A 15,108-nucleotide genomic window follows, 5' to 3' on the forward strand; every position below is an offset into this window, starting at 1 on the left:
TACTGCCTGTCACCTCATCATCCGCATCACAGTCAGAATCTACGTGCTCTCGCTTTACTATTCGAATAAAGTTAATTGAATTCGTGTCACAAAGAAAGCCCTCTTTTCTGCCCCTCTGGAAATCTGAAAAAAAAAGTTTTTTTGAACAAAGAAAAAAACTGAAAAAAGCTGAAACACGGCCGATCCTACCAGTGGTTCAAAAACTTGATCCCAAGAATTTAAGACCGGCAAGTGGGATAGTGCGCTTCGCGATCGACGTGGCCAAAAAAAAAAGGGTCGCGCCAGGAGAGCGACTCTCCCAAGAATAGAAATCCCCATCGCCACAAGCAGTCTCACAGACGGCCAGACGGGAAAGTTCATCTCCAACCAAGAGCAAATCCAACTGCCACGGAGAGATAAACTACACTAAATCCAAGCTGTACAGGAGGAGATCACACCTAATCTAATCAGGTTTCCTTCCTTCCTTCCTAGTATGCTAATATTCCTTCAGGATAAGCACGGGCATTAATAAAATCACCCCACTGCAGGTGATGGTATAGCTGAGCCCAGCCCGTACTCCACTCCACATGGTCAGGTCAGCTCAGAGCTTCGATCACGGTGACTCGGATCACTCCACACGATGATCACCGGACACCACGAGTGACCTCGCGGGCGGAGAATCGCGTCACCGGCGAGGCGGACCGCGGACCTGACAGCGCCGCCGGGCTGGCTCCGGCGGCCGCCGCCGCCGCCGCCGTCGCTTGGCGCACGGTAAGGGCGCCGTGCGGGCGCGGACAGGGACCGACTGCCGCCGCGTCAGCGGGGTGCGCCCGGACAACGGCAAGTGGGGCAATAAACGAGGCCGGGGATGGCGACAGCTAGGATCGCTCGGACCGCGGTTGCTTTTGCTTGCAGCCGCGTAGGAGGTGGTTCCGTAGGATACAATTCAATTCCTTTGTCCCTTTTTGAAATCCTCTTGGAGTTCGAAGTTAACGTCTGCATGGTATCTCGATTTTTTCAGTGATTTTTGCTGACATGTGCTCGAACGCTGCTCTAGCTGAAATAACGCCTTGTCCCCTCGAGCCGTGAAAGAACATCAAAACGTTACGTAAATACTAGTACATCGCATAGCGTATGGTATTGTAATCATGTGTAGTCGTTCAGAGTTGACCGATCGGTAGAGCGAACATGATTAAAATTGCGTCAATGCCGAATCAGACTCGTCTTTCCAAACCCCCGTTGCCCTGTTGGTGGCATGGTCTCTGACGGCAAGAGAGGCAGAGAGCCCTGCTGCTGCAGCACCAGCAGGTCAAATTCAATTGCCTTGACAAGCGGGAAAGGTAAACGATGCTGTGCCGTTGCCCCGGTCACGCCTGACCTGAAGCCTGCAAGGTTTCCGAATCCGTACAAAGCTGGGGGAGAAAGCGTCCTAAGGTCAGGCGCGCATTCAATTTCCCTTTTGCGGAATATATCATGATTTCATGACGTTTATTATTTTTTTTGAAAAAAGCTTTTCGTGACTTTACGTAGAGCAAATTAAATGGTCTCGCCGAAATGCCTTTTCCTGCAGAGCATGGCATAGACTTTGTGAAACGAACATGATTAAATGCCCATCTCGTACTGGTAGAGTTCTCGAACAATCCAGCTGGCCCACCAAGTAGCGCGCGAGAATCTCTTCTCCTGGAGGTCAATTGAAATTCTCAGGATATCATTTGAACGCATTATCGTGTATGGGGAGAGGACGCCGCCCGGCTAGGATGGGTCTTTCGAAAAACCAAAGATACGACCAGATGGAATTATTGCAAACTAGTATTTCAACTGCCTGTTAAATTTCTTGTGAATTTGAATGAATGAGCTTTTCTTCTTGAGAAACTGAATTGCAAAAAGGACGGCCACTGAGATACGATCGGTACTGCACCGTTGGGTCCGGACCCAACGGCCAGGATCACACGGCACTCGGCCCGGTGGAGTGGCCGCTGGCGATCCGGGGGGAAGGCGATATACCACAACCCATTTCCAATTCCATTGCCCATTTCTTTTCCATTTCCGTTTCTCTCTCTTCTTTCTCTTTCTCGTCGCCGCCCTCGTCGCCACCACCACCACTTCCCCCTCACCCCCAACCCCGCACCCGCCGCGCGCCCTCATTCGCCTCGATTTCGACGGCGATGTACGGCAACGACAACTGGATCAACAGCTACCTCGACGCCATCCTCGATGCCGGCAAGGGCGCCGCGGGCGCCGGCGCCGGCGCCGCCAGGGGCCGGGGCGGGGGAGGAGGCGGAGGCGGCGGGTACGGGGACCGGCCCTCGCTGCTCCTCCGCGAGCGCGGCCACTTCTCCCCCGCCCGCTACTTCGTCGAGGAGGTCATCACCGGCTACGACGAGACCGACCTCTACAAGACCTGGCTCCGGGTACGTGCTCTCGCGGCGCGGCTCCGATCCTCCTTCCCCCAGCGTGCGCTGCGGGTGGAGGGCGAGCACGCGCTCCGAATCCCTGGCTCCCCTGCTCGCTGCCGTTCTCCCTTCGCTGGCGATCCGCGGGATGTGCTGATCGATCTGTGTGTTGTGTGTGACCGCGCGTGCACGTGGTGGGTGGGCGCAGGCGAACGCGATGCGGAGCCCGCAGGAGAAGAACACGCGCCTGGAGAACATGACCTGGAGGATCTGGAACCTCGCCAGGAAGAAGAAGGAGGTGCGCCTTTTCGCTCTTGGTTCGTTTCTTCTCTCTCTTCGTGCTGCTTGTTATGTTCCTGATACGGTGCGAGGGGATGTTTTGATAACTCAATCCGCGTATTGGGCTGCGGAAAGAGCCGTGGGTTAGATTGGCGTTTAGTTGGGACTGGGATTGATGTTGGCTTAGGTGCATTTTAGAGAGCATCAGGATCTGTTTGATAGAATGCATCAGTCGAGTGCTCATTTCTCTTGATGAGCGATATTGAGGAAGAAGTGTCACAATGATGTGGAACAATATACCAAGCCTTTTAAGCTCCATGAGTAATTTGGTTATTTAAATCAGCTATTATATCATCACCTTGCCTCCTGTTCGCCATCTTTTCCCCTTGGTAACTTGTCATACTATCAAATTTGCTTTATAAAGTGGTATAATGTGAAGAGCATACAGGCGATCAGCACTTCCCTTACAGATGTACGGAAATACTGTTATAATCACCATGTGCTGATTGATCAAACTAATTCCAGAATAGGACGCACTGCACTGCAAATCTTTCTACTAAGCAGCCACTCGTACAAGTCTGTTTTTGTTTTCAGCAGTGGCGATACTAACAGATAAAGTGAGACTGGTGAAATTTAGCTCGAAACTCTATAGATCTAGCTAGATGGAGCAAAAGTGCGTTTTACTGCTATCAGTGTCACCTAAATCCGCAATACTGCTGCTGGCAATGGAATAATATTCCTTTTCCTTTGGAAAATATGTAATAACTGCATACTCATGTTGGTAATAGAGTGCAGGCCACGTGGTGTTCTCCAAATTATTCTGAAAAGGACATTTTTCTTTTGCTAATAGAAAATTATAGAGAAATGCACCGGATATTGTGTTTGGCAGGAGTGTCAGGTCCATTTAGGTTGTTTCTGTACTATGACCTCTTAAAAAGCCAAGAAGTGTTGGGAAAAAAACTCAAAAGCCAAGAAGTTTATCTACCAAGACTAAATTTCTCTGTTTTACTCTCAAATCTTAATATTCCATTTTCTTCTATCAATTCCATCAGTTGCTACTTCTGCATTTAATTCTGCCCCTTAAGTCTATTCATCATTCAATGCCCACAAAGCAGCCAAGGTGTGCCTCATGTGGTTGAAAGAGACTAAAGATTTAAATCTGTAGTAGGCTAAGAAAACACGGCAACCAAAAAAAAATCTGGAAACATTCTCGATGGTCTTCTCCATTCCTGGTTGCCAATTTGTATCCGCTCCCAGGAAGTATATTGGGTGTTCCATTTACACTCCCCTAAACCTATAATTTGATATTTGTTTGGATGAACAAGCTGAAGTGGAACTTTCAACTGAAGGACATTCACGCAAAGCAACTTTTGTGTACACCTTATTTCAAGGTCTTCACTGCGAATTTGGATTTTAATGTGCCAAAGATTCATTTTGGGAAAAATTGTCTATATAGCTTCCATAACACATTATCAATGCACTGTTGAAAGATTTTGGCACATTTTAATTCTGCTCAGTATGTCAGTCTTTTACCACTATGTTAACATCCACTAGACTTTCTCCAAATTTTCACATTCTTAAGATCAACAGATAGTAAAGACCTACCTAAACTTCCAAGATCGCCCTTACTCTTTGGTCTTCACCAAACCTAAGCCTCCAAACTGGGGTTTTTGACCTACTAGCAGGTGGGAAAGAATATAATAAAAATTTGTCCTATTGTACGCAACTAGGAGGATACGATGGATTAAACTTTTACTACTTTAGCAAGGTGGCGAACTTCATTATCGCAATTGGGGTATTTGAGGGTGAGGCACCTCAGTGTCAACAGTGGCGTTAATTGTATCACTAAGGAGCTCCTCCCACCTGATGAAGTCTCTTGCCTTATGCCGTTTGCCATCCTAGTTACTGTTACCTCCTGCCACCAGTGCTTGGGATCTTTTGCATCTGTGCCGGCCAAAGTACAAATGAGTGTATTCAACGACTTGTAAGAAAATAGCTGCAGGGGCAAAATGATGTCCTAAACAACAAATGTGCTTTAAGTTGATGGGATGAAAAAAGGACTAATGGGTGGTATTAGAGTGTATGGAACCCTTCTTGTGGTATTTGTCTAAAGTGTCAATCTTCAGATGCTACATAGCCATTTTCCTCCTTTTTCTTATGAATTTGCAGTTCCTTTTAGTTACCAGCAGTACAGACACCAAGGTCTTAGATGATCTGGAGTCTGGACTGCTTGGGATATATGGATACAAGATAAACGTTATTGTTCCTGCGCAATCCACTGGCTGGATGACAACTGCATTAAGCACTATAAGCAAGATTTTTTTTGTGCACTTGGTGCATTGGGTATTTTGACTTTTAGTCTGATAAGTTATCGTGAAATGCAGATTTGTTGTCCAGTTTATTTTTACATTTCCACCTTCTGTGATGATTACTTCATCACTTACATTTGAACTTCTATCTCTTCCATTTAATGTAGTGTTTCTTTGTTACATAAATGTTTAAAAATTCAGTTTGAGAAAGAGGAAGCCAATCGCTTGTCAAAACGCCGTCTAGAGACTGAGAAGCAACGAAATGATGCTACTGCAGATATGTCTGAAGATCTCTTTGAAGGAGTGAAGGGAGAGGATGCTGGCGATCCATCTGTTGCCTATGGCGACAGCACAACTGGGAACACACCTAAGATCAGTTCATTTGACAAGCTATACATAGTGTTGATCAGGTATGGAGTATCTTAATTAACAATTTCTACTGTATATTTTTTAATACTTTTATGTAAAGTACATGTTACAAATTGATTAAGTTGCATGTGACTAACTCATCATGTAACGTGATGCTATTCATATTTGTTACAAAATGACCTACAACAAATTGAAGAAATTTGTTCGCACAAGGAAATCAGTTTCCTAACCTGAACAGAACACACTGTTTATAGTATTCTTAGAGTTGGTGGTTTCACATGTTTGTCCATATAGTCCAGTTTAAATATGATCTAATCCTTTGGCTTGTTGGTATTTGTATTGAAATCTATTTGCCATTGAATTTGTGTTATGATGTATTGTGCTGTAGCCTCCATGGCCTGATTCGTGGAGAGAATATGGAGCTTGGCCGTGATTCAGATACTGGTGGCCAGGTAATAGTATTACCAGTGTTTTTTATTATAGAACCAAACAAAAGTGCATTTCTTTCTTAAGAGTGAATAACTCAAACCATACCCTATAATTAAGGGGAGCCGCTGTCACTTGCTTACTTGCATTTGATCCTTCGAAAATATCCACTAAAAGAATATCATAAAAGGACATAATTTCATTTGCACCCGCTGTGTGCTGTTGTTTCATAGGTCAAATATGTCGTGGAGCTTGCTAAAGCATTAAGTTCATCTCCGGGAGTTTACCGGGTTGATCTATTAACAAGACAAATCTTAGCCCCAAATTTTGATCGTGGCTACGGTGAACGAGATGAGATGCTGGCTTCGACAAGCTTCAAGAACTTAAAATGTGAAAGAGGAGAGAACAGTGGTGCACATATCGTCAGAATACCATTTGGCCCCAAAGACAAGCATCTAGCTAAAGAAAATATCTGGCCTTTCATTCAAGAATTTGTTGATGGTGCACTGGGTCATGTAGTGCGGATGTCAAAAACAATAGGTGAAGAAATTGGCAGTGGTTGTCCAGTGTGGCCTGCTGTGATTCATGGCCATTATGCCAGTGCAGGAGTTGCTGCTACCCTACTATCTGGAGCACTTAATGTTCCCATGGTGTTTACGGGGCATTTTCTTGGGAAAGATAAGTTGGAAGGGCTTCTCAAGCAAGGGAGACAGACGAGGGAACAAATAAACATGACGTACAAAATAATGCGCCGAATTGAGGCAGAGGAGTTGTCCCTTGATGCATCTGAAATAGTTATCGCAAGCACAAGGCAAGAGATAGAAGAGCAGTGGAACTTGTATGATGGTTTTGAGGTCATGCTTGCAAGGAAGCTCCGTGCGCTAGTCAAGCGTGGTGCTAACTGTTATGGTCGCTATATGCCTCGTATGGTTGTAAGTAAACATTATTACTCTGTCCTTGAACAATCAATTATTACTAGCATTTATGTCAACTATATTTTCTTGAAAGCTTGCTGTTTTTTTTATCTATTATAGAAGTTTAAAATACTTGCTCTGCAGATAATTCCTCCAGGTGTTGAATTTGGCCACATGATTAATGATTTTGATTTGTATGGAGATGAAGATAGCCCATCTCCAGCCTCTGAGGATCCATCCATTTGGTTTGAGGTCGTGAAATTTATCTTCAGATTTGTACATGCAAGATCTCACTTTTTATTTGACTTATTCAATAATTGATATTAACATGACTAATGTATTCCTTTTAACCCTATGTTCTTTTTAAAGTTTGTATGCTGATGATATGTGTGTTGTGGCAGATAATGCGATTCTTCACAAATCCTAGGAAACCTATGATTCTGGCTATTGCCCGTCCATATGCTGAAAAGAATATTACAACACTTGTGAAGGCATTTGGTGAATGTCATGCATTGAGGGAACTTGCTAATCTTGTAAGATAAGACTGAGAACCTAACATTTTCGTGTTTGGGACATATCATGTTTTAATATCATAAGTGCATTAAAGCTGAACTTTGACACTCTTTTCCTTTACCTTTTGATTTTGCATTCCAGACATTGATAATGGGTAACCGTGAGGCTATTTCCAAAATGAATAAAGTCAGTGCGGCTGTTTTGACATCAGTGCTTACATTGATTGATGAATATGATTTATATGGTCAAGTGGCATACCCAAAGCATCACAAGAACTCTGAAGTTCCTGATATTTATCGTTTAGCAGCAAGAACAAAGGTATACTGTTTTTACCGAAGAAAAATTGGTGATGCCGTACTTTCTTTTTCCTTTTGAATGTCAAGAACTTGAAGTGCCTGCCTTTGATATCTATCTGGTTTGATTTTCTTCCGACAAGTATTCATGATTATATCCAAGTGTGCAATACAGTAGCTGTTTTCTTATTTTAAGTGGCATTCACCTGTACAAGTTTTCTTTTTATATGTACATCAATGCTGACATCATCTGTTGAACATCGGCAGGGTGCTTTTGTAAATGTTGCTTACTTTGAACAATTTGGTGTCACATTGATAGAGGTAATAACTATTGAAATTGAAATTCATTTTTGTAGCCATATCATTTCTGCATCCTTACCACCTGTCTGTTCATTTGGTGTGAAGGCTGCCATGCATGGGTTGCCTGTAATTGCAACAAAAAATGGGGCTCCTGTTGAAATCCATCAGGTTCATGAATCACATTGTACCATTTCTTGAATTAATATCTTACCAACTTACAGCTGTAACTGACTGGATCTTTGCTCGCAGGTTCTGGACAATGGTCTCCTTGTTGATCCTCATGATCAGCATTCAATCGCAGATGCCCTCTACAAGATGCTTTCTGAAAAGCAGTTTTGGTCAAGATGTCGAGAGAATGGGCTGAAAAATATACACCAATTTTCTTGGCCTGAACATTGCAAGAATTACTTGTCAAGGATATTAACTCTTGGCCCAAGACATCCTGCTTTTGGAAACAAAGAAGAACAGAAGGTGCCTGTGAACTGCAGGAAGCATATCCTTGTTATTGCTGTAGACTCTGTTAGCAAGGAAGATTTAGTCCAAATCATCAGAAATTCTATTGAGGCTACACGCACTGGTACTTTGTCAGGTTCAACAGGTTTTGTGCTGTCGACTTCATTGACGATAGCAGAACTACGTTCTCTAATAAAATGCACAGGCATGCACCCTACAGATTTTGATGCCTTCATATGCAATAGTGGGAGTGATATTTATTATCCTTCACTGCCAAATAATTCCCATGTTACATTTGCACTGGACAATAATTACCGATCACATATCGAGTATCGTTGGGGAGGGGAGGGTTTAAGGAAGTACTTGGTTAAGTGGGCTTCTTCAGTGGTAGAGAGAAGGGGAAGAACTGAAAAGCAAGTCATCTTTGAAGATTCAGAACACTCTTCAACATACTGTCTTGCATTTAGAGTGGTTAATCCAAACCATGTAAGCTTCTTTCCAGAATTTTCTAGCGTTTGGTTGAAAATTTACTCTCATTATTTGGGCCATTCGGATTCGTTGCTTTATTACAGTTCATTATATTTTTGTTTTTAACTTTGTTTATATTTATATATTGTAGTTGCCTCCGTTGAAGGAACTGCAAAAGTTGATGAGAATCCAGTCACTGCGATGTCATGCTCTGTATAACCATGGTGCTACTAGGCTATCTGTGATTCCAATTCATGCATCACGATCTCAGGCTCTAAGGTCTGGTGCTTGATTTTCTTCATTGTTCTACTATTTATTAAATGTTCCCTTTTTTCTAGAAGAATCATTTATCTTTTCTGTTGCAAATTAGTTGCAGCATAATTGAACGCGAAGACTTCTTTTATTTAAAAGAAATAAATTTAGACTTCTTTTATTTAAAAGAAATAAATTTCCAAGATGCAGATTTCCCCTCTTTTTATGAGAAATTATATCATTGCTATCACAAAAAGGTGCCAATTGAAGATACCATCAACTGTGACAATGATCTGTAGCGCCAGAGACCACATTTCAAGGCCACACTGGATTCTATTGATTAACTTGGCAATCATTGTGATGGCAATGAGCAATATTCTCCTTCACTTTGGATGGTCTATTCCAATAAAATACTTTCAATAGAAGAATAGACATATAGTGAGACTGAGAAATCTTCCCTTATTGCTTTTTCTGGATTCCAGCTGATTATCTATAACCAGGGTTATACCAAAACTAGGGGTGGCTCTCACCTTCTTGGTCTCATAACCCATCAGTTTGCTGGAACATGGTCAGGAACTGGATGGTTACCAGAATATAGCAGGGAAACTATAACTTGGTCAAAATGGGTCAGGGTCAGATGTAAGTAGGTGTTAAAGATGCGAACCAGTTTAAATTTAGATGTAAATAGGTGTTTAAGCTGTGAACCAATTTAAATTCAGATGAGCAAAAACCAATTTGGCTAAGTGAGTGTTTAAGTTGATGGTACAAGGGGTGCTTTTTTTTTTGGTAAAAAATGAATGTTTCTATATTTTATACCTGCCAAAAATCGTCAACTGTTTTGCAATAGTGAATACTGCCTCACATCACTAAAATGTAAATTGATGCGGCATCCGTACTTTTTCATTGGGGTCATTCGGAAATGTTTTATGTATTTAATTTCCAATTTCCATATGCACCTTGCATCGAACCTGTGCAAACCTAGTAACAAAATTTTCTGTTTATAGGTATTTGTCTATTCGTTGGGGCATAGAGTTGCCGGATGCTATGGTTGTCGTTGGTGAGACTGGTGATTCTGATTATGAAGAACTGTTTGGAGGTCTTCACAAGACAATCATCCTTAAGGGTGGATTCAACACTCCCGCAAATAGGATCCATACGGTCAGAAGGTACCCTTTACAGGACGTTGTTGCTCTTGATAGCTCAAATATAATTGGAATTGAGGGTTTCAGCAGTGGTGACATCAGGTCAGCAATGCAACAGCTTGGTATACCCACACAATGACACCAAGTGCAATCTATTTTTTATTAATACAAATATACGATACAAATACTATCATTTCCACTCTATTGGAAATGCCCGATTTTGCCTGCCAGTCATTTAGTGTCTGTGGTCCCTGCTTGGGCTGTGATTGACATTCCCCTGGATCCTCACACTGGAATTTTTGGAGTGAAGAGCGTGTTAATGGATACATCGAGCTGTACAGATGAAACAAATTTGTTCAAATGTCGATAGTAAAAACATCTTATGGAAGCATTTTCAGCAAACAAGCTTCCAATATACGAAAGCTGCCTGAGCTCACAATTTTACATCACTTCAGAGTTGAGCAAATGATTACTGTGCAACCCTCTAAACTCTTTTTTTGCTCTAGGAGGGGTGCCTTACAATTGTGTAAATACTGTGTGACATAATTGAGCATTATACATATATACAACTTTTTTTTGTTTTCACGAATTAGTATGCAAAAAAATGTTTTTCTTGAGTGTTTTTCCAACAGCTTGTGGTTACAGGATTAATAACTGTATCTATCTGCTGCTGTGGTGGTTATGAAATTATTGTGGCAACTGTAGTGCTCTCACCAAACTATGACCTCATCATGTAACCCTTGTATTATCTACATAAAAATCATTGTTGATATGACTTGCACTCAAAGCAGCTGCTATGTTTGGTGTAGTAGCTGCAACAATTACACCATGTGCATATGCTTTTCTTCTTGTACATACCACCATCCCAGGGATGAACACTTGCTTCCATGGTTATCTTTTTTTTTTCTCAAACATGCAGGAGAGTTGCATATCAATATATTATATCAATATATTAAGAAGGAGAAAGTGTATAGAACCCGAGCAAATTTACACAGGTTTTTAAAAAAAACAACCTGAAAACCGCCACACTAACAAAAAAAACTATTACACTTCGTTTTTCTAGCCGGATGTGACCCAAACTGAACCAGAAAAACACCTACAAAAATAAAGCTACGGTACGAGGGTGAGGAGATGCGAAATTCCGAGCCCTAGCCAAACCCCACAAGTGCATATCATCTCTTATGAAAGATAGAACTGCATTCACATCAGGTGGTAGACCATCAAAGACATAACGATTGCGTTGGTTCCAAACAGACCAGACCACAGAATTATGATGGAGTTAAAAGACCCTTTTGCACCTAACCATCCACTCTATCACTCACTCTTGCCCACCAATCATCGAAGGAGGAATCTTCCAACAGTGGAGCTAAAGTCTACAAGCCAACGCTGTGAAGTATGCTGAACCATACTTGAGGAGTCTTCATACAAGAGACCAGCAGGTGATTAATTATCTCCTTCTCTTGGTCACACAATGAACAACGCTCAGGGTGAGGTAAATTTCTCTTGGCAAGATGATCGGCCGTCCAACATCTATTGTGTGCTACTAGCTATATAAAAAATTTACAGTTGCCCGGTGCCCGGCTCTTCCAAATCCTTTCATAAGGTCTGAATTGAGTGGCATCAATGAATAGGGCTTCATATGCTGATTTTGCTGAATATCTTCCTGAAGTCGAGAAACACCATATGTGCAGGTCTTCTACCTCTGGCTGCAGTACTACCTTAGAGAGCAGATCCCATAGCCCAAGGTATTTAGACAAGACAGCCACTGTGAGTGCCCCTCGTATATCCGATATCCACCTCCTCCCTGTAAGAGCCTCATAAACGGATCTTTTCTTTGCTCTTTTGGATACAGAGCCAAAGAGGTGAGGGACAAGTTTATCTAGGCTCTGACCATGCAACCACCTGTCTATCCAGAACAGTGTGTTCTTGCCATTGCCAATTTCCGAAGTGATGGCCATAGAGAAAAACACTTTGACTGAGTGGTGAACTTGAATAGGGAAGATAACCCATGGCTTGTTACGTTCTGTTTTCTGCAACCCAAGCTATCTCATTCTAAGAGCCCAACCTAGATGCTGCATGTGAGATATGTCGAGTCCTCCTAGCTCTGGTGGGCGCGTGACCTTGGACCAAGCCACATGCAATGTCCGCCTTTCACATCTTTCCTCCCCTTCCAAAGAAAACCTCTTCTGATCTTATTAATGGCTTTAAGGCCCCAAGGTGGGAGGTCCAAAGCCATGATCAAGAGCATAGAGGTGAGCACACATTGTACAAGAATTTTTCTCCCTACTCTTGTTAACAAATCAGCCTTCCAACTAGGAAGTTGGTCTACTATTCTATTGATGATTGGTTGGATTTGAGCCCTTGTCAACTGGGTACTCCTAGGTATTTGCAGGAAAATTTCAGCAACTGGTAGGGGAGATGTTCTTTCCTTGTCTTCATCTATGCATTGAATTTGTAGTACATTGCTCTTCTGTATATTGGTCTTCAGTCCTGAGGCTTCCCCAAAAAGACGTAATATGTCCAATGTGATACCAATGTCATTAGCTGAAGGCTGGAGAAATATCACCACATCGTCTGCATAAAGGGATATCCGATGTTGTAGGGCCCTTCTAGCAAGAGGTTGTAGTATTTCTTCCTCAGCAGCCTTTTTCACCGTGTAGCACAAGGCATCCATGACCAAGATGAATAACATTGGGGACAGCGGATCACCTTGTCTAAGATCTCGTCGATGTAAAATTTTCTCTCTAGGAGTACCATTGAGCAGCACCTGTGTGGATGAGGAGGCTAGAAGTCCACAAATGATGTCACACCAGATCGGCCCAAAGTCCAATTTTTTCATGACTTCCAACAGAAAAGACCATGACACTGAATCAAAAGCCTTTGTTATATCAAGTTTCAGCAAGATCCAGGATTGTTTTTGGTGATGGAAAAAATGTGCAGTTTGTTGGACTAGCATGAAGTTATCATGTATGAAACGACCTTTAATGAATGCACTTTGATTGGGGGAGATCATCTGGTCCAGCCGACTTGCCAATCTGTTAGCTAAGATTTTCATGATGGGTTTGGCGAATGAATGAACCAAGCTTATCATCCTGAAATCTCTAATACTTGTGGCCTCTTCCTTCTTTGGCAGGAGGGTGATGTAGGCTGAGTTCAACAAATCAAAATTCCCCAATTTTCTGCTCCATATGGCTGAAACTGCTGCCATCACATCCATGGTCATCTTTTCAGTAAAACACTTAACATTTTTACTTCCTTTTGCCATTGGTTTGACCTGTTTTGGTCTTATGTTGCCTATTCATCTGAGTTCATGGAATGGTTTCGTTTAGCCTTTTTCCAATGTATTAAAGAGTTTAATATTGATGGTAACCGATACCAGTTCCGAAAAAACTGGAGAGCAGTTGGACTGATTGGTTATTGGTTTATGGTTGGCCATCTATATCAGGAACGATTGTGATATGGCTGCTTTTTTCGAACACATGCATGGAATAATATCAGAGTCAAAGTCGTGATAGCTATGGGTATGCATTAGGTGTCTATTAGATGGAGAAAATGTTGGCCAAGAAAATGTGGGTTGCACACCTGAGCTCGTTTGTTTCTGCCTTTCTTGTTCATTAGGAGGAACAGTTGCCATTTCTGTACACAACTTCATGCAACAGAACAAGTTCAAGCTGACCTAAGCATGCATATGTGTTTTCTCCATTTTGATTCTGTAAGTATAACAGTAAACAGTCGTAAATCCTAAAAATGGTAAAACAGTCGTAAATGAGTTCTTTCCATGATGAAATATATCACCAGCGCAAAACAAATCTAAAATGCGTGGCTAATGTTTAAAAGCATTGGCTACATGGATTTTAGGGTGGCATTTATTTTACACGGGGATGTCGCTATATATACTTTTACATTTCCAGATGAGTAACCACAAGCCCTCATTTTTTCCCTTGTATTCACACCAACTCACCAATGTTGTCAGGATCTCAATACAGACCTTAGAATCTGTCTATAATCCTATCCTTTCGTCGATTTGAATTTCATAGTTCAATAATCTTTGGTGTATGTAGGATCTTTTACGATCCCACGATGATCGCTAGATCATACTATTGAATCTAGGTCCTCTTAACGAACTTTGTCAGCATATAAAATTGGACAATATTTTGAGCACTTAAGTCTATCCATTTTAATCTGACATCTTTTTACCCTGCCATATACTCATATGTTAAGTAATGTGATAATTAATTAGTACGACCTCTTAAATGTTTAATTATGATTGAATAATGTTTGCAATTGAGTTGAATTGAAATTTGCATGAATACGTGAAATAGTTTTAACTTCAACTTTACCAAAAACAACATCGTAGACTTCATCGTTAGTATATTTTCTTTGTTATATGGAGCAGATTTTTTTTCCCAATATTGTAATATTTGCGATCTGATTCTATGATTCCATCCTTCCTTTCAAGTAAAAAGTGGATCCTACGACCTAGCTAGAAGTTCGTTCTTGACAATACGCTTCAAGAAAGGCCGAGACGCGTGTATGTGTACAGGACATGCTCTTAACCCTTAACCATCTTTTCCTGTATCAAAATAGCACATGCACACTCAATTAAAAGCCTCCCCATCGGCATCACTGAACTCGAAGCCTCTCTGACCTGTTCGTGCACTCCTCATCGACCATCATTCACGAATCATCACCGATCGGCGGCCCGGCGATCCTCACCTCGCACGTTTTCAGCCTCAGCTAACACCAGCCAGCCTCCACCGGCACACGTCGATCGAGTCACACGGCCACACCGTGCCTCCACTTGAAGAGCTCAGTCTCCAGGTCCGATCCCAGTCGGAACGCGGCCTATCCTATCATCCCTTGCCGGGTCGATGGATGGAGGCGGTTGGTTGCGAGCTCCCAACCAACCAGGAGGGTCGGCCGCCGCGCTGTTTCTCGGCGTTCCAACGGGGTTGCCCGCACGCCACAGCGGGAAGAAGAGGAGAAGGGGCGGGCGCCTCAAGGTTCCTGGCAGCGGG

General features: G+C 42.4%; 1 protein-coding gene across 3 annotated transcripts; it reads left to right on the forward strand.

The window, feature by feature from the left end:
* Positions 1–1,143: 1,143 nt before the first annotated feature.
* On the forward strand, positions 1,144–10,675 carry LOC117852965 (probable sucrose-phosphate synthase 3). 3 transcript variants are annotated; one of them, XM_034735290.2, is made up of 13 exons: positions 1,144–2,390; positions 2,581–2,689; positions 5,238–5,370; positions 5,718–5,781; positions 5,989–6,687; positions 6,814–6,921; positions 7,071–7,202; positions 7,324–7,500; positions 7,743–7,796; positions 7,881–7,943; positions 8,025–8,714; positions 8,848–8,975; positions 9,953–10,675. In XM_034735290.2, the coding sequence occupies exons 1-13, from the start codon at positions 2,145–2,147 to the stop codon at positions 10,227–10,229; spliced, it is 2,880 nt and encodes a 959-aa protein (XP_034591181.1). In that variant the 5' UTR covers positions 1,144–2,144; the 3' UTR covers positions 10,230–10,675. The 3 variants fall into 3 exon arrangements, with proteins under 3 accessions (XP_034591181.1, XP_034591180.1, XP_034591182.1); XM_034735289.2 differs by having other exon boundaries at positions 2,581–2,670; positions 5,162–5,370; XM_034735291.2 differs by lacking the exon at positions 1,144–2,390 and having other exon boundaries at positions 5,162–5,370.
* Positions 10,676–15,108: the final 4,433 nt, after the last annotated feature.

This window comes from Setaria viridis, chromosome 4 (assembly GCF_005286985.2).
Source record: "Setaria viridis chromosome 4, Setaria_viridis_v4.0, whole genome shotgun sequence".
NCBI lineage: Eukaryota > Viridiplantae > Streptophyta > Magnoliopsida > Poales > Poaceae > Setaria > Setaria viridis.

What these genes read in the sequence shown, in the direction of transcription:
- LOC117852965 (XM_034735289.2), top strand. Translation starts at nt 2,145, where the DNA reads ATGTACGGCAACGACAACTGGATCAACAGCTACCTCGACGCCATCCTC. An exon ending in ATTCAGATACTGGTGGCCAG is followed by an intron (nt 5,782 to 5,988) that starts GTAATAGTATTA and finishes GTTGTTTCATAG; the next exon opens with GTCAAATATGTCGTGGAGCT. An exon ending in CTCCTGTTGAAATCCATCAG is followed by an intron (nt 7,944 to 8,024) that starts GTTCATGAATCA and finishes CTTTGCTCGCAG; the next exon opens with GTTCTGGACAATGGTCTCCT.